At 62.8% G+C, this 27,822-nt stretch overlaps 1 protein-coding gene across 9 annotated transcripts in view; it reads left to right on the plus strand.

Annotated features, from left to right (window-relative positions):
• Nucleotides 1-27,283, plus strand: part of SEPTIN9 (septin 9) — a 130,451-nt gene extending 103,168 nt beyond the window's left edge. For 5 of the 9 annotated variants that reach the window (XM_024553739.4, XM_045190157.3, XM_024553740.4 and 2 more), the window contains 9 exons: nt 18,647-18,838; nt 19,868-19,999; nt 20,370-20,451; nt 20,725-20,862; nt 21,078-21,195; nt 22,013-22,108; nt 22,358-22,454; nt 24,507-24,558; nt 25,437-27,283. In XM_024553739.4, the coding sequence (XP_024409507.2) occupies nt 18,647-18,838; nt 19,868-19,999; nt 20,370-20,451; nt 20,725-20,862; nt 21,078-21,195; nt 22,013-22,108; nt 22,358-22,454; nt 24,507-24,558; nt 25,437-25,566 (1,037 nt within the window). In that variant the 3' untranslated portion in view covers nt 25,567-27,283. Of the gene's footprint in view, nt 1-1,030; nt 1,209-1,496; nt 1,623-1,887; nt 2,010-8,552; nt 8,574-18,646; nt 18,839-19,867; nt 20,000-20,369; nt 20,452-20,724; nt 20,863-21,077; nt 21,196-22,012; nt 22,109-22,357; nt 22,455-24,506; nt 24,559-25,436 lie in introns of those variants that run through there. The other 4 variants (XM_045190160.3, XM_024553745.4, XM_024553744.4 and 1 more) reach the window with 4 other exon arrangements.
• Nucleotides 27,284-27,822: the final 539 nt, after the last annotated feature.

Raw genomic sequence — 27,822 nt, forward strand, 5'->3', positions numbered from 1 at the left:
TCAACCCTGCCCCCTGGAGTGACAGGAGTCCCTCTTGGCCTCCTTTGTTGCAGGTTCTTGGAGCTGCCCTTCAGGGCCCAGGGAGGAGGGCCCAGCAGGGTGGACAGCGGGGAGGGGTGCGCTTCCCAATCCCTGTTCCAGGAAGTCACCCGCTTGGAGGAAAGGGAAGCGCATGTTTTGAGTTGCTGCCTTACTGGTTTGGACGTGCACGCGTTTCTTTGATTCTTGCCATTAGAGTCGATCGTGCCCATTATACAGACGGGGAAGGTCAAGTCCTGCAGCCGTGGAGTGATGGGCCATGGCAATCACCAATGAAAGGAACTTGGTTCTGGTGTTTGACTGTGAGCCCACATCTTGGACCTGCCTCCGGCCTCCCTTCCACTGAGATGGGAGCAGGGACTCCGGGTGTGCACTCCCACCCCGGGGTGCCCCCCGTCTTTGCCCTGGTGTCCAGAGACAGATGGAGCAGCTCCTTAGGGTATATCTGCTGTATGGGTGGGGAGGGACAAGGGACAGCAGCCCCCAAAGCCTCTGTGGCAAACTGGAAGATTCCGAGGCTGCTGTGGGGAAGTTGGCCATCAGGAGTGGGCAGCAGCTGCGCTGGACTGGTGGTGGACCAGCAGGACAGAGCCTGCCTGTGGGGTGGGCAGGGTAGGAGCTCTGGGGCCTCAGCCACCAGCCAGATGGGGGAGCTGGTAAAGGGAAACCTGAGAGCGAGCAGGGAACATCTTGGGAGTAGCAGTGGCCCTGGGGGCTGGGCCTGCGTTATTCCTCCCAGTGGCAGCAGAACCAGGCACTGGCCCTGAAGCAGCCTTCCCAGGTGTCACCCAGGGCTCCCTGCCCCGGGCAAGTCCCCAAGACCAGCCTCGGGAACTCTGCTAGTGTGAGAGTCAGCCTGGGGCTGCTAGGCCACACCCATGCCTGGGAGTGAGTGACTCACTCACTGGGGGTCAGAGGTCGTGGCAGGGGGTGGGTCTGGCCCATCCCAGCCTTCAGGCCCAGCCCCAGCAGGGTTGCTCCCAAGCTCGCTCCTCTGGGTCCACCTAGCCCATGCCCCCAGGGGTCCCAGCTCTACTCAGCTCTACTGGGGCCTGCAGGGAGGGGAGGAGAGAGGAGACTGACTCACTGCCCAGGCCCTTAGGGGTTGGAGCAGCCGGAGCTGGACTGAAATCTGAGTTGTGAGTCTCCAGGAAGAAGAAAGAGCCTGGGTGAGCTGGCCCCACCCCCGCCTCTCAGCCCCGCCCAGCCCGGCTCCTCTCCCGGGGCACATCTCGGCAGTGGGGGGCAAACAGGGCTGGCTGTGCTCTGACCCCGGGCTGCTGGGAAGCCTGGGGCAGCTCCAGACTGCAGGTTCCTGGGGGGGGGGGGCCTGCAGCCCTGGGGGAGGCGCCCCCCCAGAGAGCTTGGGTGTGTCACCTGGGCTGGCAGGGGTCAGGACTGGGTGGGGGGCGCATCTGGGGTGCACCTGGCAAAGGGGAAGCATGGGGCGGGGCAGCAGGGAGAGAGGACGTGTCAGATTCTTGGCGCCACCCAGCACCCAGGCAGGGGAAGGGCTGGGGGGAGGGGCCTGGTGGCGGTGCAGGCACGGGCTGCTGGCAGGGGCAGCCTGGCTGGACATCCAGGTGAGTGTCTTCCTCCCTCTTCCCCGGAGCTCTTCCCCAGGGCCACATGACTTTCCTTTGGGGCGACTGAGCCTGGCTTGGGAACTCCGCTGCTCCGCGCTCCTTACGCACAGATAATGCACCCGTGAGCCTGGTTGCTTCCGGGGCTGCAGCAGAGCCCCTTCTTCCCGCCTGCCCCCCTCTCCGCTCCCCTTGCCCTGCCCCTTGGTGCCGGTTCTCCGTCTGAAGGCGGTTGCAGTCCCTCCTACCTCTGCCCGCGCTGCTCTGCGAGCCTCCTTGTTCCGAGGCCACAAAGCCCCTTTGATCCTCAGCTCGGCTCCGAGCCATGTGACCCAGTGGGCGGGCCACACTCTCAGGCAGCCGGCGCAGCCCGACTCTGCTGCTGGGGTGAGTCCTCCGCTCCCTTTGTTCCCTCCAGCCTTGCTCCGGTGGCCGGGGAGCCCTCAGGTGTCGTGGCCGTTGAGCAGCCCCGGATGGCTGGGTGGCAGGCCCAGGAGCAGCGTGGCCCCAGGGTCCCCCAGCCTGGACCCCTCCTGGCCAGTAGGACAGCTCCTGTCCCCTGGAGAGGGACTGCAGGAGCTCGGTCTCCACGCGGAGCCCAGATTTTCGGTCTCCGAGTAGAAAAAAAGGGCTGTGTGCAGCCACAGCTCTCTCTTTGTAAATATTTGGCCAGCGGAGCCGAGTGGTGCAGTCCTCCCCCAGCGGGAGTTTCTTGGAAGAGTCAATTCCTTCTCGCAAGGGGCTTCCCTGACTTCCAGGAGGGCTGCAGGAACCCGGGGTTGGCCACCTCTGCCGCCTCTGATCGTCAGGGGCAGGCGGCTTCCAGGACCAGCTGCAGATCAGTTTCAACAGACGCTGGCCGCGCTGGAATCAGATGCCGGTGGCCGGCCGGCCGGCATTATGACGGGACAGTTCTGCCGAGGCTTGTCTGGGGGCCTGGGAGGTTGGGGTGTGCCGTGTTGCTGGGAGTGGGCAGGTGGGCGGGCAGAGGTCTGCAGTGCATGCACTTTGCTAGAGAACCTGGTGGGAGGGGGTCCCACTCTGTCAAGGAGTAGAGGAGGGGAGAAGGCAGCTCTGGGAGACATACCTTCAAAGGAACACGCCAGCCAAGCTGAGATGCTGGGAGAAGCCCCAGAGTCCCGTGCCATAGCCAGCACGGCATGTTACCCCGTGTACCCAAGCCGAGGTGCCCGGAGGCAAAGCATCTGCTCGGAAAATCCATCCCCATGTCCCCAGGGATTGACTCAGCTCGCAGGCGGCCCTGCCCTGAAATCTGCCGGCATTTTTGTCAGAGGTTTGGGGGAGCCCTCCTGCTCCCTGGAGGGGAGTTTGAAATTCCTTTCCTGGAGAAAAATGTGCCATCTGACCGGCAGCGGGTTTCTGGCCGTGGGGACAGCACCCTGGGTGGAATTCAGTTTGGATGCTGCGCGGAACACTCCGGTGGGGAGGAGGCGGAAAGGGCTCCGATCCCTTAGCTCCCTAACGGTGGCGGGTGGTCTTCGCTTGTCACTCACGGTTGCTCTGCCTCCCTGCGTGTTTCCGTTAGTGCCGTTTCTCTTTGGCAGTTCGGAGGGCACCTTTGAGGAAATGGGAAGAACTCCTTTGTTTAACCATTTGGTGGGGGAGCATCCACATGAGGCCTCCTTGTGGGGGAGGACGTGGCTGGGGAAGGGGGCCTCCTGCAGCTGACCTCTTGGAAGCCTGTCCCCGGGGACCTGCGTTGTCACTGACCCCCTCACCCGCACCTCCCGGGCGTCCCCGTTGCCTCACTGTTTCCGTGCTGTGGCCGTGCTATCGTGTCTGCTGGTTTCCGTCTGTATTTCCGTCAGCTTCTGCTCCCTGGGGCGGCACTGTGGGGCCGGCATCTGGGAGAATGGCCGGTTGGTTCAGCTGGCACGTGGGGAGGACCTGCTGTGCACCCGGGCAGCGTGTGGAGCGTTCAGAGGTGGAGGTGATGGAACCCTGTTCTGATAGAGGCAGCAACCACGAGGCGGCTGGGGCCGTTGCTGCTCGGGGCCTGTGGGGTCATCCCCGAGACACAGCCCCGGGCCACCAGGATGAGGTTGAAGCTGGAGTTCACCAGGCTTTCTCCGCAGAAGCCCCGGGCCCACTGGGCACCCCAGTCTCTGCTGACAACTTCCCTCCCCGCCCCCTCCCTGCTTCCCCAGGCCACCGTACCCTCTCTACTTCCTGTTGTCACTGCAGGCGAGCCTGAGCCGCTCAGTCAAATAGGGCTGCTTGCAGTGGCCAGCCTGAGAGGTACTCAGCAGAATGGGAAGACCCTGTCCCTAGGAGAGCCCTCCACCCGCCTGGAGCGGCCCAGCTTCCTGCGGTGTCAAAGGTCTTGGGGCTTTTTAAGGAAGCCGGTCACGATGCTGAGCTTCCGTTTTCTGATAACCAACCCCCTGGCCCCCACACTTATATCTTGGGCTGGCTTCATACCACCTGAGGGTTCTGGGCTCCCTCCTCTCATTGGTCACGTGTGGGGGGGGGTGACTTTATTTCAGTGCATGAGGGAAAGGACACATGCTTGCTGTCCGCCCTGCGTCCCCTTGCTGGGGCCATCTGCAGTGTGGCCATCACCTTCCACACCCTGTGGCTTCTGCCTGTCCTTCCCCTCTCACCCCCCAACTTTGGCTGAGGCCGGCGATGCCAGCTGGGCATCGTGAAGATGTGGGGTTGGACGTGGCCAGGCCCTGGGGCCCCAGCTCCCTGCGCGGAGGTCGTGGGAAGACGCTTCCAGCAGAAATCATAGCCCTCGGCTGGGTAGGACTCCACTCCCAGACTTGGCCTCCCAGTGCCAAGCTTTGATTGGCTCGCTGAGCGCCAGCCTGGTTCCTCGGACAGGTAGGGACCTGTTGTCGGGGGCTCGGTGGAGCCAGGGAGGCTTTCCCAGGAGCTCTGCCGAGGCCGAGGCCAAGCCTGTTCTCCAAGGGGCAGCTGGGAAGTGGAGCTGCAGGTCTGGTGACGTGGCGGTGGGGGGTGGTCTCGCCCCAGCTGGCGGCCCTCCCTCCTGCCCGCCTGGGGAAAGACCTTACAGGCCGGGCCGTGCTTGAGGCTGGCACGATGGTGGGCGGGACTTCTCTCCACCTGGGCTCCTCCCCTCCAGGGTGGTGGCGGGCGGGGGGGGGGGGGCATGTAGGTGGGGTTCATCTCTTTCTTTCCTCTGGGAACCAGACTTGGGCCAGGCTCTGAGGGGCAACCAAGAGAGGGTTTAGCCCTCAGAGGCCCGAGAAGCCTCGAGTTCCGATTCTGACTTCCATCAGGGGCCTGAGTGTCCTCTGGACCTTGGTCTGGGGGAGGCAGGGGGGCAGCCCAGCACAGAGGCTCGGAGAGATGAAGATAACCCATCTGCTCTGCCCCCTCTTCCTCGCTGTTTCTGCCTAAATACAACTTTAAATGCTTTAATCGGGGTCCAGTAGTTGGGTCATGGCAGGAGTGCCCCCAAATTTCTTATCACTGTCTTGTCCCTGTCCCGAAGCTGGGGGTCAGGACGCCCTCTGTGATACACTGGCCCCTGCGCACCCGGGGCTGCCCTCGGAACCCCAGCTCTGGGTTGGGGTTGTGTCGCCGACGGTGACCCCACACGGCTGTCAGAAAGGAGGTTCGTTGGCCTCGGGGGCGCCCCTGCTCTGTCCTGTCACACTTCCTGCCGCCCAGCACCCCTCCCAGGCCCCCCGAGGGCCTGCCACCCAGCCCTGCTGTGATGCCCAGCGCGGAGCAGGCAGTGACGCGTCGTCCAGGTGTGCGTGTCAGCAGAGCGTTCCTGCTGGTGTCCCTGTGGGGTGTGCACAGACAGGCCCCCCGGCAGTGCTTCCCTCTCCCCTCCCAAGTCCAGTCCCCAGGGCCTGTCCCCAGGCCTCTGACACAGGACCGCCCACCAGGTGGGGACGTATGGGTCCTTCAGGAGACTAGGGGTTGCGTTCTGCTGGCCACTGTCTGGTGTCGAGACATCCCAGGTGCTCGCTCAGTTAAGGTCTGAGTGAGTACACAGCGCCTACTGACAGACGCTGCGTGGTTGCTGCAAGACCAGCTGCAGAGCCTCGCGAGGAGAGTCCCTTGTGCTGCTCTCGTGGTACGTGGTCTCCGAGCCATTGATGAGGAAAGGGGCCCGGGAGCCAGCATTTCTTTGGGCTACGTGACACACCCTCCCTGGGCAGGGGCTGGCCCCGCCCCCAGGCCCTGGAGCCCGGGCAGCGAGGACCAGGGGAGCTGGGTCTTTTGTTCCTTGTCTGCTGAGCCCGGAGGAAAAGCTGCCCATTGCTGGGTGACAGTCGTGGGCCTCGAAGACGAATGGCAGGTCGGACAGCAGCCCCATTGTAGCTGGGACGACACAGGGCGGCAGAGGCCGGGGCCAGCAGATCAGCTCAAAGGGTGGTGGAGGGGTTGCACCCACCCAGAGGGACGGGCGACGATGCCACCTTCCTTGGATCGCCTGCCCTTGGGCCTGACTCACCTGTGCCAAGTGGCAGAGGCGGTGTGGCGGGTGGGAGCCCCATCCCAGCGCCGTCTGGCTGCCGTTCACTCTGCGCCTGGTGCCAGGGCCTCAGTGCTCATCTCTGGGAATCTCACTGAACCGACTGCTGTTCCCCCGTTGGTGGGGGGCTGCCCCCTCCTCGCATGACGGGGGCGGACACTGAGGAAGAGAAGTGAGCGATGTGTCAGAGGGCTTCCGTGGCTCCCCAGCCAGACTTCTGCTCCTGGGAAAAGGGACCAGTTTTCAACGGGTGCCACGCCCCCGCCCCGCCCCATGGGTCCACATGTGACTGTTCACAAGGTGGGGACAGAAAGCTCTGCAGTGTCACCCACGCTGTCTGAGGCGCTGACAGGTGGGACTGTGTGGTGTTCTCCAGAGCTCTGGCTGCTCAGCCCATGGCTGTGGCCCCTTCTATGGACCCCAGGGCTTCCTTTTAATCCCCTGGGCCGCTGTTGCTCCATTTGCCAGACATGAAAACTGAGGCAAAGCAGAGAAGTCCCTGCGGAGGCGAGGAAGTGCCTCCTGCAGCTTCCTGCTCTGAGAGAGGAAGTAGACACGATTTATTCATTATAACTAGACCGCAGCCAGTGCGGGAGCCCCTTGCTGTGTGTCCCCCACACAGGTTTGGCATGAGACCTTCACCCCCAGCCCCCTCTTAGCGCCCAGCAGCCTGACAGCCTCCAGAGGCAGAAGTGGGGCCGCTGGGTTCCAAGGCGGCACAGCGTCCTGGGCAGGGCTGGTGTCCTGGCTCGGGGTGGTGATGACTCCAGGTGGAAGTCCAGATGTCAGGGGGAAGGTGGTGATCCCTCCCTGTTTGGCTGCAGCAGCGGGGGTGGGGGGGTGGGGAGGGCGTCTCCGCAGGAAGGCAGCTCGCGTGTAGTGGGGCCTTAGGGCCCAGGGGTGTTGAGAAGCAGGTACTGGCGGAGATGGAGGAGGAGGAGGCACCTATGGGTCAGGAGCAGAGGGAGCAGCTCTGAGTTCAGAGGTGGAGGTGGGGCTGGAAGGGAGGCTTTGGCCACAGGGGGAATCCCCCAGGGGTACGGTAGGGGGCAGAGGACACGGGCCAGGAGGACCGGTGTCCTGGGCCCTGTGGCCAGCTGCCACCCCGACACTGTACCCCTCAGCAGGTGCCAGCTCCTGCTCTCCTGGCATGAAGTTTCAACATAGGGTCCCTCCGCTGTCCTTTCTCATCTGTTCCCTTCCTGGCTGCCTCCCTCCCCAGCCTCTTCCAGGGCCCTGTGGCTGCCCAGGCAGCAGCACCCAGCCAGGTTCGGGTGCTGGGTGGGCAGCTGCAGGGTGTTCCCTTGTCCTCCTGCCCTAGGCCTGGGGTGAGCTGAGTCCCAGCCTCCTGCTGGCTGTTCTGCTGGCTGGTGAGGTTCAGGCTGAAGTAGCGCCGGCTGCCAGGTCAGCCTCAGACAGGGGTCGGTGCCCCGCTGAGGCACCGAGGGCCCTTTTACAAACCAGTGGTGAGTCCTCGTGAGCCCTGGTGTGTGAGGGTCAGGGTGGGTAGGCAGGGGCGTCCCTGGACTGAGGAGCCCCCACCCTGCCACTGGGCTGCAGAATTGGAGGGGCCGTGAGGGCTGGGTGCTGAATCCGTGCTCGGCGCCAGGGTGGGCAGGAAGGACACTGTCCCCCCTCTTGTCCTCTGTGGAATGTTCACAGGTCACCAGCCTTTCTGTTCCTGTTGTTAATAATGGCTTTATTGACATAATTCACAGACCATAAAAGTCACTCTTTGCAAGTGTGCGGTTCATTGGTTTTTAGCATGTTTATGAAGTTCGGTGGCCGTCCCCACTAATTCCAGAACATCTTCACCCCCAGAGACACCCCGACCCAGTACGGGCACCCGCCAGCCCTGCTCCCAGCCCCGGGCAGCGCTCACCTGCTCATTCTCTCTGAATCTCCCTGTTGCAGACGCGTCACAGGAGTGGGATCCCAGGGCAGGCGGCCTTTCTGTCTGGCTTCTCTCACTTGGCTGCTGCTGCCAAGGTTCTTCCTCAGGTGGTGTTCACACTTCATTCCTTTTCATGGCTGAATCGTACTCCGTTACCCACTCTCCAGCTGGCAGGTTGGCATGGGTGTGTCTCCCGTTCTCTGGGGGGAGTGCCGGTCACGTGGGATAGTCCCGCCCACCAGCACAGGCTGCCCGTTGTGCCCAAAACCCAATGGCCGGGTGCACCTCAAAATTTTCCTCACCTGTAGGTCTCAAGTCTGTGTTCGTGTGGTTTGCCAGGGGTTCACTGTGAGCCCACGCCCAGCTCCCTGGATGCTGATGAGTCAGCGAGGGGGTGGGGTGGGGTGGGGTCCCGTGAGGTCCCGTCCGGGTGCAGGGCCGACACCGGGCCCCGCAGCTGCGCCCTGTCCTTACTTGCAGTTTCCTTTGCCTGCACGGGGCCCAGAACGAGGCAGAAAGGGGAAGTGGAGGTTGTCTGCCCTTTCTGCAGGCACCGGGGGAGCAGTGGGCCTCCTGCGAGGTAGGAGAGAAGGAGTGAGTGGAGGAGTGGGTGGGCTCGGCCGACCCCACCCCCAGTAGGAAAGTAGGGGAGAGGGGATTGTGGTGTGGGAAGTGGCTGCTTTCCCGAGAGGACATGTGCCCCTTCCAACCAGCCTTGGCAGGGGTGGGGACGGTGCTGCTTCCTCTCTGGGAGGGTGGACATTGGGGAGGGCTGCCCCCGGGACCCAGGGAGGGAGAGGGGAGCCGCAGGTCTTCCAGGGCTGAGCTCTGCTGCTTCTAGACCATTCTGTGTATCACAGGCACTAAAGTTACACTATAAAGCAATACCCATCCATTGTCATTTAAATCACCACACAAGTGTGTAAGGAAGTCCTCCATCACCGTCCCCAGTGTCTGTCTACTCCTCAGCGTGTGAGCGCAGTCCTGGGAAGGCCAGGCCCCCTCCTTCCTCCTCCTCCTCCTCCCAGCAGGGCTGCTGGAGGGGCCTCTGAGGTTCACAGGCAGAAATTACCATATGAATGTGCCTCCTTCCCGGAGCTGCTGGCTGGAGGGACCTGGGAAGGGACAGGCTCCCTCCGACCCTCCAGGTTCTGTGCTGAGTTCCCCGAGCGACTGGAAGACACCGGGCGTTTTCAGTTCCACAGTAGGCCGCCCCCAGGGTGCGGAGGGTGCCAGGGTGGGTTGGGGTCTTTCTGTGGGCAGGGGCGGGCGGAGTCCCTGCAAGTGTGGGAGACCCCGGGGACTGGCAGGTCTCCCAAGTGTAACTTTGTTTCCCAGCAGCTTGTAGAAGAACACATTGTTACTCCAGTTCTAGTCATTTTGGTCCGGTTTCAGAAGTTGCAGCTAATTACCGCAGGAAATGTAGGCTCTCGTTTTTTTATTATTGATTTTAGATGCAGAGAGGAAGGAAGGGAGACGGTGCGGGGGAAGGGAGAGAGAAACATTGTTTCTTGTCCCACTTATTGATGCCTTCAGTGGTTTCTTGTACTGCCCTGACCAGGGATCGAACCTGCAACCTTGGCTGTTTGAGACAACACTCTAACCAGCTGAGCTCCCTGGCCAAGGGCAGGAAATGGAGACTCTTAGATAAAACACATTTGAGCACTGTGTAAAGTGCTGTGCCAGCCAGCCCTCTGAGGATGGCCCGGCCTGGTCCTGTGTGTCTGTACGGCTTAGCTGAGCTGCAGGGGGCCAGGACGAGGTCTTGTACGTTTGGGGGACTCCGGTTGTATCTCCGTTAATAAGTTCCCTTGGCCGGTTACCCGAATCAGTCTGTGTTTGGGCCAGCGGTAGGTCATGTTTAACTGGACAGGTGACTACTTTGCTGGACAACAAATTACTAGATGTGCGGAAGAGCCATCTTTGGAGCTCGAAACCCGGACTCCCAGTTACCCCCTCCAGGGCGATTCTTCCAGAGACACCCTGGTCTGTCCGGGCCCAGAGCCCCAGCTGGGGTGGGTGAATGTAGGGGTAGCTTTAGGGCCCTGTCTCTGGCAGGCCAGTCTCTGCCCACATCCCCTCCCCAGAGGGTTCCCCCCAGCCGCCTTCTGGCTATTTCCGGAGCAGAATTTCCCGAGTGGGCAGGAGCTGTCCCAGGAAGTGAATCCGTCCTTCCTCCTCCCTGCTCTGCGGCTCCAGAAGGATGGTGGGAGCCGGAAATGGTTAGCATCTCATTCATAGGCTGCCACACACGGAACCAGAGGGGAGGCCCGTGGGAAAGGATGCCGCCGGCACTGTGGGAACCTCGAGGGGGCACAGTGTCACCTGGGTTAACGGGAGCAGTGACCGGCCCCCCATGATGCTCCGGGGGAGCGGAGGGCAGAGGAAAGGGCAGTGAGTTCACCATTCACTCGGGCTGCAGCATCTCACTGGGCACTTTGATGTGGGAGGACTTGTGAGCAGTGAATGAGGGACCCTGAGCTCCCTCTGGGTGGGGGAGCGGCCTTGGACCGGAAGACCAAGCATGAAGTTACAAGTTGTAATCAGGGCTCCCTGGGACAAAAGCGGAGGGGCCGGTGCAGATTAGCATGCTGGGAAGACAGTGGGGAACTTCTGGGAGCCGCGGGGAGAGGACCTTCCGGGCCCCCAGAACCTCTGTGGGGAGCCTGGGGGTCCGTGCCTGTGCTGAACTGGAGCGTGGATGGGGCTTGCATCCCGCTGACCCACCCTCGGCATGGCCGGGCGGGGCCCTGAGCTGTGAGTTCTTCTGATACCTCGTTTGGTCCTCAGCTCTCTTAGGAGGCAAGTCTGATTTTCTCCCCATTTTACATTTCTCCTCAAGAAAATTGAGGCACAGAGAGGCGAAGTTACTTGCCCAGGGTCACACAGTGAGTGGAAGGAACGGGATTCTGTGCTTTCCCAGGCGCGGTGGGATTAATTCACGTTTGTGCAGTCCGTCCTGGTTATGACTTGGGTTGCGTGGCCTCGGAGGTGGGAGGCGGGGTGACTGCCTGCCGCTATGCTGGGTTAGAATGGACAGTGCTTTGGGGTGATGGAAAGGGAGGGGCAAGGCTGGGCCCTGGGTTTCTAGCTGGCAGAACTGGGTCACGGATGTGGGGTTGTAGGGTCCAGAGCTCGGCTGGAGGCATGTTCAGTTGGAGGCATCCGGGCTTCACTAGGGTGGGGGTCCCGGGACTGGGCACCGGGCCTGGCCCCGTGAGACGTCTCCCCTGAGCCTCGGTGGGCTGGGAACTGTCGGGTCAGTGCCGGTGTGCAAATCTGGACAGAGGTTGGCCTTGAACGAATGCCCAGGGGACAAGTGAAGTTGCTGGGGACAGGGACCAGGGTGAGGGCCGACCCCAGTGTGCTATGCCCTTCTGAACGCTGGCCTCTGTCCGGTCAGAGCCCCAAGACCAGAGGTACATTCGGACCGCGCACCCAGTGCCCGCATCCCACTGAGCGCAGGGCCCTCGGGGGTGTCTGCCCCCCACCCCCACCCCGCCTGCAGCCAGCATCTGCTAGGCAGTGCGAAGGGAATGTCTGTCCTGAGGGCGGCCAGGCAGCTGTCATCCCCCCAACCCCCCGCCACACACACACACACACACACACACACACACACACACACACACACACACGCGGCTTTTTCTGGGGGGAGCCTGAAGCAGCGTGGTGTTCCTGCGACCCCTTGGAGAGTCGGTCCCTCCCTGTTCCCGCTTCAGAGGGTGCCCGACGTCGTGGGTCTGGGCCGGCAGGGGCCTCTGGCTGTGGCCCCGGCTGCACGGGGCCTTGCTCTGGCTCCTCCTCAGCTGCCCGTCTCCTGTGGAAGAGGAAGGGCCGGGGGTGGCCCAGGGGGTGAGCAGGGATTCTTTCAGGGTGCAGGACCTAAGGGGGCCACCGGCACAGTCCAGGTGCTGCCTGCAAAGTCCACCCTGTGTAAGGGGCCATGCTGGCTCCCAGACCCCCTGCCCTCCTGAGCAGGAAGGACCCAGCGGTGGGGACAGGAAGTGACCCCAGCTGCCCCAACTCCCGCCAGCCCAGAGCTGGGGCTGTGAATGGTGGGTCCCAGGGTTCAAAATGGTGGCACTGACCCCCTCAACCTACATCCCTCTCAAGCCCCTGTGATATGAGGTGTCCTCTGCGTGCTTCTGGACCCCCCTACCCCGCCCCCGCCCCCACTCTGCCCCTGCGAAGTGACCCAGGCGTGGGGAAGCCTTAGGCGGCATTGGGCCGAGCTGGCCTGCACAAGAGAAGGCAGTTGCTTCCTATCTTTGGGTCAAAGCTCTTTTCTCCTCATCCCGTGGAGTGGGGGTGCCCCAGAGACCCCCAGCTCCTTTTTGTCATCCAGAAGACTCATCAGTCAGAGGAAGGCAGAGCCCCAGTGCCCCAGCCTCTGCCCGTGTGCGCCCCGAGCTCTGTTGAGCATCTGCTGAGGGCCGTGCTGCTAGGAGAGGGGGCGGGGGGCCCAGAGGCTCTGCCCCCCCTTCCTTCAGGGGACATCCCCGATAAGAGGAAATTCCACGCTGTGACAAATGGCCAGTTTCCACCCATCCGCAGGGGAGGATCTTTCTTTCTCTTTTTAACTCTGCAAACATTTGCCAAGAACTAACGGAATCTCTGTGGTTGGCCGGCCGCGCGCTCTGCGGGCCCGGGTTCTGGGCTCGCTTAGGGTGAGGGGCCCGTCGTGCTGGATGGTGTCCGGGGGTGGGAGAAGCCTCCAGGCACGTCCCCTGATTCTGTGAGGGGAGCGGGCTGTGGAAAGCTAAACAAAACGTCAGCCCCTACATGGGCGGTAGGGGGCTCGTCCCTAGCCCGCTCCGTGCACACATTCTGCACGAGGCTTTTTCGGAAGTGAGTAAGGACGCTTGCAGGTTGGAGCCTGCTCTGCCCGGAGATTGATGTCTCAATAGGCCCTGAGCCGGTGGTGAGGTCTGGGCTGCAAACCAGGGAACGGGAGGAGCAGGAGAGGGCCTCTCCCAGAAGGGGGGCAGGGGAGGGTTGGCCCGGGTCCAAACCTGACTTTCCCGACGGGGCCCATTGAAACCGCGTTGGCAGAAACGAAGACCTTCCTGAGATTCCTGCCGGAACAATGGAGAAGAGGCTTCCTTTAAAGGGTTTGGTGAGAGAAAGGCTGGAGGAGCCAGGGCGGGCAGTAAAAGTGGGGCCTCCGATTTCAGGGCGCCTCAGCCCCTGAATGAATCAAGGGGGCGGGCACTGGTCCTGCAGTGTCCCCTCCCAGGTCCTGCAAAGGGCTCGGGGTCGTGGGATTTTCTGATTCGTGCGCGCTTCCTCTGCTCAGAGACTGTAAAACTGCAGTTTCGTTTTGGGGCTCCTCTTGGAAAAGGGCGGGAGGTCCTAGGGAGAGCGGGACACACAGCCTTCCAGGTCGCAGAGCCTGCCGTTCTCCGCAGAGGCCCGATGTTTTGCGCCGGATTTCCGAGCAGCTTCAGGCCAGAGGCCCGGGGCTCAGATTTCTGGCCTCCCTGTTCCGGGCCAGCCTCTGGTGAGATGTGCCCGGTCCCCAGACAGCCTGTGGGGGGTCGTAATTCGATTTGGAATCACTTGGCGAATTAGACAAGCCCTGTGCGCCTTTAAAATTCGGTCCTTGGTCCGGCCAGCACAGTTTGCAAAAGTTGGGCGTTTATATTCAGTGTTTGCATCTTTAGAAAAGGAACAGGAAGTTCTCCAGTGACGTTTCTGGGGAGTTTGTGGTGGCTGGGGTGGGTTCACGGGGACGCGAGGGGAAGGTCTGGTGTTCAGAGCCCTGCCGTCCATCCTCACCTTGGCTGCCTGTCCCCCCGCAGCCCGCAGGGCACAGCCCCCCATGCTCGGGGACAAGGGACAGCTGTTCGCAGCCTCAGCTCTTTCCCCTCTTCCCCTCGGCTCCTCCGATGAGTGTCCGCCTTTGATCATCTTAAACTCTCCCTCTCCCTCCTCTGGCCACAGACCCCTGTGCTGCCTCATGTGTCCCTTACAGTGCAGGGAGGGGATAACGCAAATAAATTCTGAGTTCCTATTAGATCGAGTTACTTTTTAAAATTGAGATCCAGGGACCTAGGAGTCCTCTGATGAATCCCACCCCCTCAAATTGTCCACATTTATCTGGGGTGTCACTCTTCACATGTCTGTTTTTTAGGGAGGGAGTCCTTACCCTTCAATAGCGTCTAAAAGGTTTGTGATACACACCCAAAAGTCCCGGACTGGCCTGCCAGACTGGGTTTCTTACGTGGAAGGGGCGACTATCAATCTGGAAGTTTGGGGTAAGAAATAACCTGAATAAAAGAACTTCACGTTTTGTGTGCCACCGCCGGTTCCATCCAGACTCACCGCAAGCCTGCAGTGTCTCTCCTCTTTTTGATCGGGTCCTCAAGAAATGTTTGTTGAGTGAATCAGTGAGGTTGCAGTCCTGGTCCACTAGGACCCCGGGATCTTTTTCCACCATCATCGTGTACAGCCATTTCTTTAACATCTTTTTCCAGGACAGGTCCCCCTCTGCAAGGTCTACCTCCTGCTTCCACGGGTGTCTGGTTTCCAGCCCTGATGCCTTTCTTCTCTGCCCTTCCCCTGCATTTCCAGAGTTGGTCAACAGCAGCTTCTCCCTACACCCAGCCACGGCGACCAGGAGCGGGGAGTCCTCTTTGAGGCCCCCGTGGGTTTTGTCCACTCACCTGGGCAGCCTCCTGGAGGTGCAGTTTCAGGAGGGGACGGGCGTGTTGGTCATCTGTTCCATGTGGGTCCGTCTGGGAGCTTTGGCTGGGGCAGCAGGTGGGCCAGGTTTCACCTATGTCAGCAGCCACGTCCTGGGAGAGCTGCAGCCGACCCTGAGAGGCTCCTGGGGTCCGGGGCCCACGCTCAACCTGGTAGCTCCGGCCAGGGTTGGTCTCCGGCAGCCTTTTCTCAGGCTGTGGAGATGAAGATGCCCCTTGGTGGGCCTGGGGCTCCAGACCTGGTGCTCTTCTAGCTGGCTGGGCCCAGCTCCTGGCAGTGCCTGGGGGAGCCCCACCCCGGCTTCCAGCACCTTCTGGTCTTGGCAGTGGGGAAGCTGCATTTCCGTCAGCCTTTCCTTGGTGCCGTGGGACCTGCCTGGCTTCACATCCTGCCGTGCACCAGCTCTGTGACCAGGACCGGCGCCTGGAGGGGTGCCCAGCCCTCAGCGAGCCCCGGTAAACGTAGCCCGTTGTGGTTAGCATCGTGCCTTCATTCGCTTGTTTCTTTATTTGGCAAGCATTTTGTGGTGGATTCCCCCGGGCCAGGCTGGAAACATGGCGTGCCGGAGTGGGCGTGGTGAATGAGGCGTCCGGCTTCATGAATCTTTCATGTGGGGGGACACAGCATTACTCAGTTGTCGCCGTGGAGACTGCGAAAGCGGGGTGCAGGCTCAGAGGCAGCAGGGAAAGCAGGCTGACCTGGCTTGGGGCCGGAGCCTGCCGGGCATGCAGACACACACACCCAGTGAGGCGGGAGGGAAGGAAGGGGCCACTCTCGTCACTGTCCCCCAGCATTCCTTGCACCCCTTTGAGAGGCCCCTTTGCAGCCTATAGGGAACGTCAGCTGTCCATGGGATCGCGTGACCTGACCAGGGGCTCAGACACTGTGGCAGAGCCTATGGGGTCCCTGCTGCCTGCAGTACGGCCTTCCCTGTGGTCCCCGAGGGGGGCTCCAGGGTGCCTGCGATGGAGAGCTGCCCAGGCCCCTCGCCCCCCTGTGGGCCCTGTTGTGCAGTGAAGGCAGACCGTCTGGCAGCTGGGACCCCAGGGTGGGGCGGTGTGCGGGCTGGGGACGTCCCTGGTGGCCGTGTGCTCCGGGAGCCCTGACGTCTGGCCACCAGGTGGGTCCTGGATCTGCTAGGTGACCCTGGCTCCCAGGGCGGGCCTGTTGGGTGGCCTGGCAGTGTCCGTGGGCCAGTGGGCCTTGCTCTCTGCTTGGCTGCTGCGGGGGGGGTGACTCGGCAAGGCCAGTGTGGACTAGGGCTCAATGTGAGGCTGAGGTTTGCGGGGACAGGACTTGGGGGCTGTTGCTGGGCCACTGACAGACAGGGACAGGGCAGGCCGAGAAACGGTCCCCAGGTTCGGGTTTCTGGTCAGGACTTGCCAGCCTGCCCCGCCGAGCCCTCTCCACCGTGGCCCCAGGGCTGTGATGTACCTCGAACTCCCCGAGAGGCGTCCCACAGCCCCAGTCCTGGCGAGCCACAGACGGCAATCTGATCCCGTCATCGTTGGCAAGCCCTGGGGTGGGGACAGCGTGTGTCCCTTGGAGCAGACGTCCTCAGATGGCGCTAGCTTGGGCTGTGAGTTCCAGCCCCTGCAAAGGCACCAGAAGAACAAGGTCACTGGTTGGGGTTGGGTGGGGGGCTCTGCCCCTTCCCTTTTCTCCCTGCTCTAGGACCCCCTCCGCTGCCCCAAATCCTGAGAAAAGGCCCCAGCAGGTGCCTGTGGTGAAGGAGGGGGCTGGGCCAGCTGCCACCAGCCTATGGGTATAGTGAATGGGCCAGGGCTCAAAGGGACACCTGCAGAGGGCGATTTTTGGGCTGGCCCGCCACCCACAGGACCGCCCTGGCCGGGGGAGGATGGCATTGCTCTCACGGACAGCGCTGGGCACAAGACACCCAGGCCCGAGTGCAGCGTCCTGGCCGCGGCTGTCCCCGGAGCGCATGGCACTTGCGGTACAGTGGGGTTCTTTTCAGCCCAGCCCTGCCAGCCAGGCTTCTTCCTCCCTGACACAGCAGCCTGCTGGGCTGTGACTCCCGTCCCACACAGTGCACCTGCTTAGAGGGTGCTGTCCACGCTTGGTGTCCGGCGACCGCCCCCTGTCTGGCTCCAGCACATTTCCATCTTGCAGCTCGCCGTGGCCGGCCCGGGTCAGCGTGCCTGCGGGCGGTGGGGGCCGGGGAGGCAGGAGCGGACCGCCTGGGCGGAAGGAGGGGGCTTTGCTGGGCTTTTATTATCACTCCTCACGCAGGCCCCTGGCAGGCAGGATGTTCGCTTTGGTTGGGGTTTCTGCTGTGGATGCCGGGCCTGCCGAGGGCGGCCACTCCCGGGACATGCAGGGAAGTGGGGGGGCGGTACGGGGTCTCCCCACCCCCCAGCCCTGCTGGGGAGGGGCGTGTGGGGGTGGGCTGGAGAATGTCTCCCGGCCCACAGACAGATGGAAGCAATTTCCAGTCACGTGGGCGGGGCGGAGCTGCGCCCCATAAGGCGGCCGGTGTCTGTCTCCAGGAAGCCGCCCCGCAGCCACATGCGGGGTCAGATGCTGCTCTCGTCTTTGTTTATTGGAAGCAGCAGGGCCGGGAGAGGGTTTCTGAGGAGGGAGGCCTTCCGGCCGGGTTGCACAGGGAGGTAGCCCCACCAGCGAGTGGCAGTCCTCATCCCTCTCCTGGGTCCTGGGTGGCCACGTGGTCCCCTGCTGTCCTTCGCCCTTCCCTGGCCTGGGGGTGGGCAGCATGGGCCCTGGGAGCGGCTCCTGGCTTTCTTACGTGCATTGCTATTTTTTCGGTCCCTCGGTTCTCCGAGGTAGGGACTCCTGTGAAACGGCCGTGAGGGACTGGCTCCGTGTCTGGAACTGGGTGGCCAGTTGTCCTGGCACCTCCCTCACCCCCAGCCCTGTGCAGGCCTGGGTGCCGGCGCCTGTGATGGGGTGCTGGGCAGTGGAGATTCAGCGGCTGCAGGGGGCCTTCGGGAGGTAGAGTTGGTTGTCTCCCCAGGAAGTGGAAATGCAGTTTCCTGAAAACGGCACCGACCCTGTGGCCTGGCACCCCATGTCCTGGGCTTCCCGGGGCTGGGCAGGAGCAGGTGGTCTGGAGGACATGGTCAGGGGCTCATGCCCAGGGAACCAGCCAGCCCCTCCCGAGCTCAGGGTGCAGCTGGAGAGACCGGGGGTCCTCCCTGGGGGTGAGACAGATGGGGAGAACACACCTCAGGTCCCCAGGGGGTGTCGCCTGGGCACCCCCGGCCTCTGACCTGGGCACGTGGGCTCGGGGCCACCAGTGGGGCAGGGCTATAGAAAGGAAGAAGGCGCTGACTTGCCGACGGCAGAAGCCTGAGGTTTTGAGCTCAGCCCCACCTGGCTGCCGGTCTGCTGACCTGAAAGCAGAACCTCATCCTGGGCTGGCTGGGGGGTGGTGGGGCTGGCAGAGGAAGTGGCCACCTGGACCCGGTGGGGTGCGGCCATGCCTGCGTGCTGCTCACCCCAGAATGGCCGAGCCAGGGAGCGGGGCTCTGCACCCAGAGAGACCACCAGACACTCCTGCTGCCCTAGGGCTGTCTGCAAGTACGTGGGATGGAGCACACCTCACCCAGGTGTGGCAGGACGCACAGGCGCTGGTCCCTTCCCTCCATTTTCACAAGTCTGCCCTCACCTTGGTCCTGGCCCAGGCTGTGTGACCTGCGGGCCCCGAGGCCTTCAGGCTGCAGCAGGAGGTGGGGCATCTGTGAGGCTCACGTGGTGGGGAGATCGGGGTCGGGGTCAGCCCTGCCCTGGAGACAGGTCTGAGGGTCTGGGGCTGTGCTCTGTGGGCTCCAGGTGTTCCTCGGGGACCCCTGGGCACCGGGCCTCAGTTTTCCCATCTGAGAAATGGGGTCAACTGTTGGAGCCACCTGAGGATGCGGGTTCTGGCGGGAGCCTGCGGGTGGCCTGATGCCTCTGCCTGTCCTTCCACAGCCACTGAGGCGGCTCCCGGCTGCCCTGGCGACATGGCCGACACCCCCAGAGAGGCTGGGCTCAAGCAGGCCCCCGCCCCGCGGAATGAGAAGGCCCCTGCGGACTTCGGCTACGTGGGGATCGACTCCATCCTGGAGCAGATGCGCAGGAAGGCCATGAAGCAAGGCTTCGAGTTCAACATCATGGTGGTCGGTGAGTCCCACACCCCGGGCCCCGGCTCCGCGTCTGTGACGGGGTGACAGACCCAGCCTGTGGGACAGGTTGCAGGTGGCATTGGGTATGCATCTGAGTGCCTGCCCGAGGGTCCCAGCCCCTCCCTCAGAGTCCCTGGGGTTGCTCGGGAAGGGTGGCGCTGGCCGGACAGGCGCTCGGTAAACCGGTGGCTGCCTGCTTTCAGCTTCTGCCAAAGCGTCCCCCTTGCTCCCGCTCGAGCCCTGGCCTTCCAGCCCCGTGCAGGGCTGACCACCGCCCCACACGCCCAGCAGGCCTGTCTGGAGGCTTCCTGGCGACCCCAGGAGAGCAGGATGATCGTGGGTGCTCAGGTGATGGTGGTGATGGAGCTAGAAACACCAGTGGCAGTGGGGTAGACTTTGAAATACCCCACTGGCACCTCGCAGGCGTCGGGGGCTGTGGCTGGAACATGTGACATAGCCCCTGGCCTGACACAAACAGGCAGGCGGTGGGGACGGAGTGGAGGGAGGGGGCGGCTAGTCCAGGGCTGCTGAGCAGTGGGGCCAGGGGTCCCGACACCAGCCGCCTGTGCCCCGGGAGTGCACACTTTCCCTCGAAAGCCCATCAGAGTTGGGACATTGGTGTGATGTGGTGTTGGAAACGGGTTGGTGGTGCTCAGGGCAGGGACGGCAGTGCAGTGGCCGTGTGCACACTCGCGCGTGCGTGGGCGGGTGTGCTCCATGCTGAAGGGCCTCTGGGCAGAGCTTTTCCTGTGAGCCCCATGTGGAGCCCAGTATGCGCAACAGCTAAGAGGGGAGCTGCCCCCAAGGAGCCAGCCCCGCCTCAGGAGGGGGCCTGGGGCCTGCCTGCCCAGGGTGGTGGGCCCCTGTGGTCAGAAGGCATGGGGTCCCACGTGCTGTGGGAGCTGGACCGCTCCCAGCTCTCCGTGATCCCCAGGCCCCCACTGAGAGGGGGTGCCCTGACATCACTGAGTCCCAGGGCCCATGAACCCCTGACCGGAGCTCCGCCGACCCCCCATTCTCTCCCCAGGGCAGAGCGGCTTGGGGAAGTCCACCTTGATCAACACCCTCTTCAAATCCAAAATCAGCCGGAAGTCAGTGCAGCAGCCCGCCGCAGAGGAGCGAATCCCCAAGACCATCGAGATCAAGTCCATCACGCACGGTGAGCGCCAGCCAGGCCCCGAGCCAGGGATTCTCAGCCACTCTGCTGGGCATGTGAGCTGCAGGCCCTGGGTGAGGGGCCAGCTCTCCAGGACCCCTGAGCTCACTCAGAGAGAGACAACCAAGTTTTCCACCAGAAATCACAGGCGTCAATGCCACCAGCCCCTGCTGGACTTCTGCGGTGGCGGCTCTCATGTCCCTGGCATAACCTGGGGTGTCATTGCTGGTCACTCTGGGGCACCCCAAGTGGCCCTCATTGGGGCGGGGCTGGCCAGGCAGCGGGGGGCTCCTCATACCAGAAGGGGCCCAGCCCAGGAGTGAGTCAGGTCCTGGGCCCGCCCCTGAGCTCGGTGGGTGCTGTGACCCTGCAGATATTGAGGAGAAGGGCGTCCGCATGAAGCTGACGGTCATCGACACGCCGGGCTTCGGGGACCACATCAACAACGAGAACTGGTGAGGCTCGGGGCCCCCTGGGCGTGGGGGCCACCCCTCAGGCCGGAAAACCATGAACAGGTGCTGCCGAGCCCTGAGAACCTCGCCCTTCCCCCACCCACCTCGGAGGTCAAGGTCTCAGAGGAGGCTTGGTCCCTGCTCAGAGAGTGGCGCACCCTGGCACGTGCGCCGGGCTCTGGGACTGGGGGGCCCGGGTGGGGGTGGGGGTGGCCCTGAGCTCGTCGGCGGGAGCCTCGTGCTGGCTGACTGGTCCCCCTAACCCCCGGCCTGCAGCTGGCAGCCCATCATGAAGTTCATCAACGACCAGTACGAGAAGTACCTGCAGGAGGAGGTCAACATCAACAGGAAGAAGCGGATCCCCGACACGCGCGTCCACTGCTGCCTGTACTTCATCCCGGCCACCGGACACTCGTACGTCCCCTGCGTGGCCGTGTGCTGGGGGGGGGGGTGGCGCCCCTGTGTGTGACCCTGTCTCACCCTGCCATCCACCCTGGGCGTGGAGAGCCCAGGACCAGGCCGCTGGGTGCTCCCTGAGCTCCATCCGGGCCTGAGGCAGGTGGCACCCCCCCCCAATTCCTGTCCCCATTCCGTCAGCCACTCATTCACCCTTGTTGGTTCTATTCCAGCCTCAGGCCCCTGGACATCGAGTTCATGAAGCGCCTAAGCAAAGTGGTCAACATCGTTCCAGTCATCGCCAAGGCCGACACGCTGACCCTGGAGGAGAGGGTCTACTTCAAACAGAGGGTAGGGCTACACCCCTTGGCAGGATAAAGGCCCAAGAGGGCCTATTGGGCACTGCGTGCCAGGTTTCTGTTAAGTGGAAGAGGATGTCGGAAAGGGGTGGCCTCCACTGAGGGGACTGTCTCCATGCAGGGGACAGGTGGCCGCCTCTTCCTTCTCTGCTGTGTGGGGAGGGGTGTGTAAGCAGGAGGGCCCCCTGAGCTGCTGCTTCTACCAGGGCCACCTGGGAGCTCGAAAGCCCTGGTACTGGGCCCCAGCAGAGCCTCTGCCCCAGGTGGCTGGGGTTTTCCCAGCATGCTTTGGGGAGGACAGCCCCCCTTGCAGGGGTGTGTCTGTGGGGTTGGAAGCCCCCGAGCTGCACAGGGGTGCGGGGCTGTCTGCTCCGGGGCAGAAATGACGGCTGCATGTGGGGATGTGTCGGCTACAGATCTGTGTGGGGCACCTGTCCCCGCAAAGGGAGGTAACAGTTGAACACGAGCAGGTGTGCGCTGGGCTGCAGGCAGGACCCGTGCAGGCTCTTGAGGCAGAGAGGGCTGCCAGGTAGAGCTCAGTGCGAGGGGGGCTCAGCCACCCAAGGGCGATGAGCTGAAGAGGGAGGCTGGGAGACACTGGGGACAGTGACCCAGGTCCCTGGGCAGCTGCAGGTCTCCACTCGAGGCACAAGAGCTAGAAAAGATCAAGGTCACTGGCTCTCCAGAGCCTGCCCTTGACCCCGAGCCTGGGGCCGCTGATGCTGGAGGTCACAGAAAAGGCAGGCACTGTCACACAGGTCCAGCTTGCCGCTGGACGGTACCCACACGTCTCCCCTCTGGATCCCCAGATCACCGCCGACCTGCTGTCCAATGGCATCGACGTGTACCCCCAGAAGGAGTTTGACGAGGACGCGGAGGACCGGCTGGTGAACGAGAAGTTCCGGGTGAGTGAATCGCCCTGGACGCTGGTCCTCCTGGAGAGTGTGGGCGGGGTCTCTCTGCCCCATCGGGGGGTCTGAGGAAAGGTGGGGGGATGGCCTGGAGCTGTGAGCATATACTCTCTGGGCTGGCAGGGGCGGGAGCCCGAGGGTCTGCAGTGGACCTCTCGGGCCAGGGGTCTCGGTTTGGGGCCCCAAGCTCAGACGCTCCTCCCGGGGCCCACACGTAACCCATGCCTCCCGTCCTCCCCCCAGGAGATGATCCCGTTCGCCGTGGTGGGCAGCGACCACGAGTACCAGGTGAACGGCAAGAGGATCCTCGGCAGGAAAACCAAATGGGGCACCATCGAAGGTAACCGCCCAGCCTGTGTCTGGGACCGCCCCACAGACCTGCACAATGAGGCCGCCTCTGCTCCACCCCCACCCCCCCACCCCCCGCCCCCGAGCTGCCCATCGAGGCCTGGGGGGGGCAAGCTGCCCATCCAGGAGCTGTTGGCTGACAGAGCTCTGCCCACACCCGGGTCCCCCATGGGTGGGGAGGCGTCCAGGGAGGAAGGGTGACATGGGCATCGCTGAGTGCTGGGTCCCGCAGCTGTGTGGCCCTGGACAGACTGGACCCCTCTGGGCCTAGGAAAGGGCGGGGCTGTAGCTCTGTCCAGCCCTGAGAACCACCAGATGGCGCCACTACCACTACCACCACCACCACCACCACCACCACCACCACCACCACCACCACCACCCCCCAAAAATCCCCAGGCCCTCTACAGCGTAGTGTCCTGGGCCTGTTGTGACAAATTAGCACGGACAGAGTGGCCGACAACAGAAATTCACTCTCTCATGGTTTTGGAGGCCAGACGTGGGCAGGGCCAGGGCCTTCTGGAGGCTTGAGGGAGAATCTTGTGGGCCTCTCCTGGCGGCTGTGGCCGCATCCCTGCTCTCCGCTCAGCCTTCTGGGTGTCTGTCTCCCCCTCTTTTGAAGACATCAGTCGTCAGCTTTAGGGCCCACGGTTCTTTTTCCCAATGACTCCCCATTCGCAGCGCTGGGGGTTGGGAGTTGGGCGTGATTTGGGGGGACACAGCGCCACCCCCTGCAGGTGGTCACCCCCTAGGTGGGGTGAACCCAGGCACTCCCTTTCTTCTCCCCTCTCCCTGTGTAGACCGGAGGAGGGGGAGGGCAGGTGAAAACAGGTCACTTTGTTCCCTGTTCCTCAGCTGAAAGGCCGGGTAGAGAAGGAAGCAGAACACACTGGGCCGCCGCTACAGCCCCCACCCAGCTCTTTGGAGTCGGGCCAGCGCCTCCGTCCCCGGGGGCCTCAGTTTGCAGCATCCATGAAGCGGGTGCAGTGAGCCCAGATTTCGGGAAAATGAGAGAGTGTCCGAAGACCACTGGAGCTTGGGGGGCAGGATGCTCTAAGAAGCTGATGATAATGAAAACTGCTAGGCGTTGCGCAGGTCCCAGGCCGGCTCGCTTTACGTTAAACCCCGAGCTGCATCTGCCCCTCCTCCTGGCAGGGGCAGGGAGCCCGCCCCGGCTCTGGAGTCCATGGGCCCACCCGCTCGAGCATGGGGGAGGATGAAGAGGTGCCCATGTAGGACTGGCAGTGGGGTGCAGGCTGGGTGTTTCTGCGTCTGCCCTGGGTAGCCTTTCTTCACCTCCCCCCTCGTCTGGGGGCCTTGACCCCTGGGGTGTCCCCAAGGGCCCCTCACCTCCCTGTCCACTTGGGCAGTCTCAGCCTGGCCTGTCTTGGCCCCTCCTCTTTCATCTCCTCTCTTCCTGGAGTCTTGCTGTTCAGAACCTTTTTTATGAAGCCATGTTTTGGAGGGGGACCTCTGGGGTTGGAAAGGGGCAGTAGGGACCTGGGAGGGGCGGAGGAGGGCAACTCGGAGATGGACAGGCATCTGCTGCCCCCTGGTGGCCAGCCCGGCCCCCGCCCGCAGCCAGTAATGGAAACAGGGTTTGTTGGGAAGTGAGTGAGGCTGGTGTTCTGTCCCCTACCATCCTGAGGCATTTTCCCATCCTTGGAAAGCGCTTGTGATGTTCTCAAGAGCAAGGCGAGTGTGGCAACCTCACGGGTAGCTCACTCCGTCCTCTCGCGCCCCTGAGAAGTGGGCAGCAGTTGTTACCCCCGTTTCCCAGATGAGGAAGCGGAGGGTCAGAGAGGCCAGGAGGCGCCTGTCCCTCACTGTAGCACTCACTCTCTCTCGCTGCGTCTTGACCTGGTTACCATGCCATCTCCCCGCTTTTCCAGAACTTTCTGGAGAGCGGGAGCTGAGTCGGTTCTGTGCCCACCCACCTGCCCGACTTTGTCTTTATACCAGAGCTGCGGAGGGGAGGGGAGGGGAGGTGCGGGGCTGGGGGAGGGTCTCCCAGCCACATTAAAGCCCCTCTGTCTCCTCCCCTCAGTTGAGAACACCACACACTGTGAGTTTGCTTACCTGCGGGACCTCCTCATCAGGTGAGAGTGGGGGCCCTGTTGGGGGGGGGCGCCCAGGACCACAGTCCTACCTTCTGCCTGCCCTCCCCAGGGCGAGCCTCGGGAGCCCAGTTTCTGAAACACCTTCTTGGAAATAAAGCAAGAAGTGAAAACCCTTTGCAACCACCTGAGTCCCCTGGGTGGGAAGGGCTGAGTTCCGGTCGGTGTGAGCCCACAGATCCAGGGCCCCAGGAGTCTGGGCACTGGGTGGGGCGTCTCCCCAGCTCCCATCCCACCCATTGACCTGGCTGTGTCTTCCCCTTGGTTTCCATGAGCCCAGACAGGGAGTAGCCCGTCCTCAACCCATTAAAGCAGGTGCCAGGGGTTGCAATGCAGAGGGTGGGGGCGCCTGTCCGGGTACCCAGGGCTCCTGCTTCTCAGCCAGCAGGTGGATGGATGTTGGGGATGGGGCATCTCTTGGGGCCTCCGGGTGGGGGACATGTCTTGGAGAACCTGGCTGAGGAAGGACCCCGCCCCAGGCTCTTCTGGCCCTCTTCCCACATCTGCCCAGATCCACCCTGCTGACCAGCGGAGGAAGGGTCAGAGCCCCGGACTAGCAGAGTTGAACAGCGCTCCCCAGGGACTGTGGTCTGCATCTGCACCCAGCCCCTGTCCCCAGACTGGCCCCAGGCTTGACACAAAAGGGGGGACACATTAGAACACAAGTGTCCTGAGAGGGTTTGGGGTTGCCATAGAGACTGCCCCTCCCCTGTGGCCAGCCTGCTTGTGCTTGGGCCTAAATAGCCCACTGGGGGAGCTGGGTGAGGGGGGGGGCTGCGGGAGTCCTGGGCCAGGCTGAGCAGGGTCAGCACCCGCCTCTGATGCCCTGCCACCTCGCACCCCACCGCCCACGCCCCCAGGACGCACATGCAGAACATCAAAGACATCACCAGCAGCATCCACTTCGAGGCATACCGCGTGAAGCGCCTGCATGAGAGCAACATGCCCAACGGCGTGGAGGACAAGGAGCCCGAGGCGCAGGAGATGTAGACCCGCCCTGACCCCAGGACCCAGCCCCCAGCCTCTCCCGCCCCCCAGCCTGCCCCCTCGCTCCATTTTCTTCCCTATCATTTTCTCCATTCGTCATCGTCCTCCACCCCACACCGTGCTGCCAAGGACAAGATAACGAGTGCCCCGAATATGATCGTCACTGGCCGTGCCGGAGGTCTGGGAGAGGCTGGACCACGGCCAGGAGAGGCGGGCAAGGGCCCGCCGAGTCCATACCCACCCTGACCCCAGTTCTGGGGGGCTGGAAGAGCAGCCTACTGCTCTTGGTACCCCCCACACCCCCACCCAGTCTCAGCCCCTGGAGCATGCCGGGGTTGTGCCCGGGGGCACGGAGCCAGTGGGGGGGACCTGGAGCCCCTTCCTGTCTCCACCTCCCTACATAGTTTGGGCCATAACTCAGACCACATAACTCAGAGAGCGCTCCTCGGACCCCTTGGCCCCCCACCAAGGGGAGAAGAGCTAATTCCACGCGAGACGCAGGTTGCCAGTTGCTTAGATGCAGTAAGGCCCATTGGCCGCCACCTGCCCACCAGCCTGTGAGCTCGCCTGGAGCAGAAAGTGCCTTTATCTCAGACGTCTGCTTGAGCCCACAGACTCCCAGCTGGCCCCTCGGATGGGAAACGGGGACAGGCTGGAGAGGAGGTGTCTTCATCTCCCCGTTGTCCCCCTAGCTGGGATTTGATTGAGGGTTCAAAGGGAGAAAAGATATGCACCCCCACCCCATCCCACCCCCTGAATTTTGGGAAGGTCCAAGCAAGTGAGTTTGGTGAGGGAGTCGAGGGAGGGAGGCAGGTGCCCAAAAGAAGGGAGGGGGTAGGCTGGGTGGGCCACAGCTGGGTGTTCAGTGGTCCGAGTGACCTCGATGCCTGTCCCATGTGACTGAGCGTGTACTTTGCCCATCCGTCCAGACACCTGTTGAGCCCAAGATGCTCTGGTTAAATTAAGGCCTGGGCGGCTGCCCCAGCCACACACCCAGACCCCCGGCCTGGACCTGGCTGCTGTGTGGCCTGGGGAGGCAGGAAGCTGGTCGAGTCTGACTTCCTGTCGCCCTGAGTGTGCCTGGATCCCTGCACCCAGGGCCCATGGTAAAGACCCCCAAAGAGGGAGAGGCCAGGGGTCAGGTTGCCCAGCCCACCGCTGGCTGCAGAGAGGGATTTCACATTAGCAGGACCCGCTGGCCTCTCTGCTCCCTGAGGGGACCAGGGGGGGTGTCCACATGTGCACAGCAGGCCCAAGGGGTCCCCCCTGCCTCCGGGAGAGATTGGACACAGGTGGGCTGCGTACAGCCAATGAGAGGAGCAGTGGGAGAAACGGGGTGCAGGCAGACCTGGGGCTGCAGGTGTGCCCTGGGGTGTGTGTGCACACCCGAGCATCACCATATTGCACGCTCACTCCCCACCTGCCAGAGGAAGGACCCTTTAGCAAACAGTTTACTTGCCGACTTGCCGTGTTTTTGCCAAAACCGTGACTTCGCAGGGCGTGCCCGCCCCCAGCCCCCACGCTGCCGGGGCTCCGGCATCTGGCCCCGGGACGCCTTCGCTTCCCCTCTCTGTAGCCGGAAAATCGTTCGTTTCACGGGGTGTGTTCCGCAGTGGCCTTTTGCTATGTGCCTCCTGAAGAAATCCGTCTCTTTTTGTATAAATAACAAAGTGTTGAAAATGTATTTCCTGAAATAAATGTTCCAAATGCAGACTTGGAAGGCTCGGAGTGGAGTTCTTCATGGGCCTCCTGCTGAGCGTCCACTCGGGGTGCTGGGGGTTAGTCTGTCTCCTTCGGGGACGGAGAGGCACTCGTGTGTGAGGTTGGTGGAAAAGGGGACAGCAAACCATCACTGCAGGTGCCAGAGCCCTTGAAAGCTTTGCTCGGGGAGCTGCTTCTGTTGGTGCATCCTCGGACTTTCAGAGCCATCGGATTGAGGCCTCGGGCCTGGTCAGTGTTTGAGAACAATTTCATGCCAATTTCACGTATTCTGAGAGACCTGGGCTCAAGGACCTGGGAATTCCAGAGGCGGCCCCACGGGCTTTCTCTACACCTGTGGGGGGTGGGGCTTCCCGAGGGCGCCTCCCCTGCTTGGCTACAGAGTTCAAACTAGCCAGAAAAAGAACTACCGGGCAGTCTCAGGCTTGTCCAGCCCCTCCCTTGCGCCTTGCATGAAGGCCCGGGGTACGACGGCTCCACCTGGGAGGAAGCCAGATGGAAGCTGGCTGACGCAGGGGCCTCCTTTTGGGTCCTGACTAG

Source organism: Desmodus rotundus, chromosome 9 (genome assembly GCF_022682495.2).
Source record: "Desmodus rotundus isolate HL8 chromosome 9, HLdesRot8A.1, whole genome shotgun sequence".
In the NCBI taxonomy this organism is placed as follows: domain Eukaryota; kingdom Metazoa; phylum Chordata; class Mammalia; order Chiroptera; family Phyllostomidae; genus Desmodus; species Desmodus rotundus.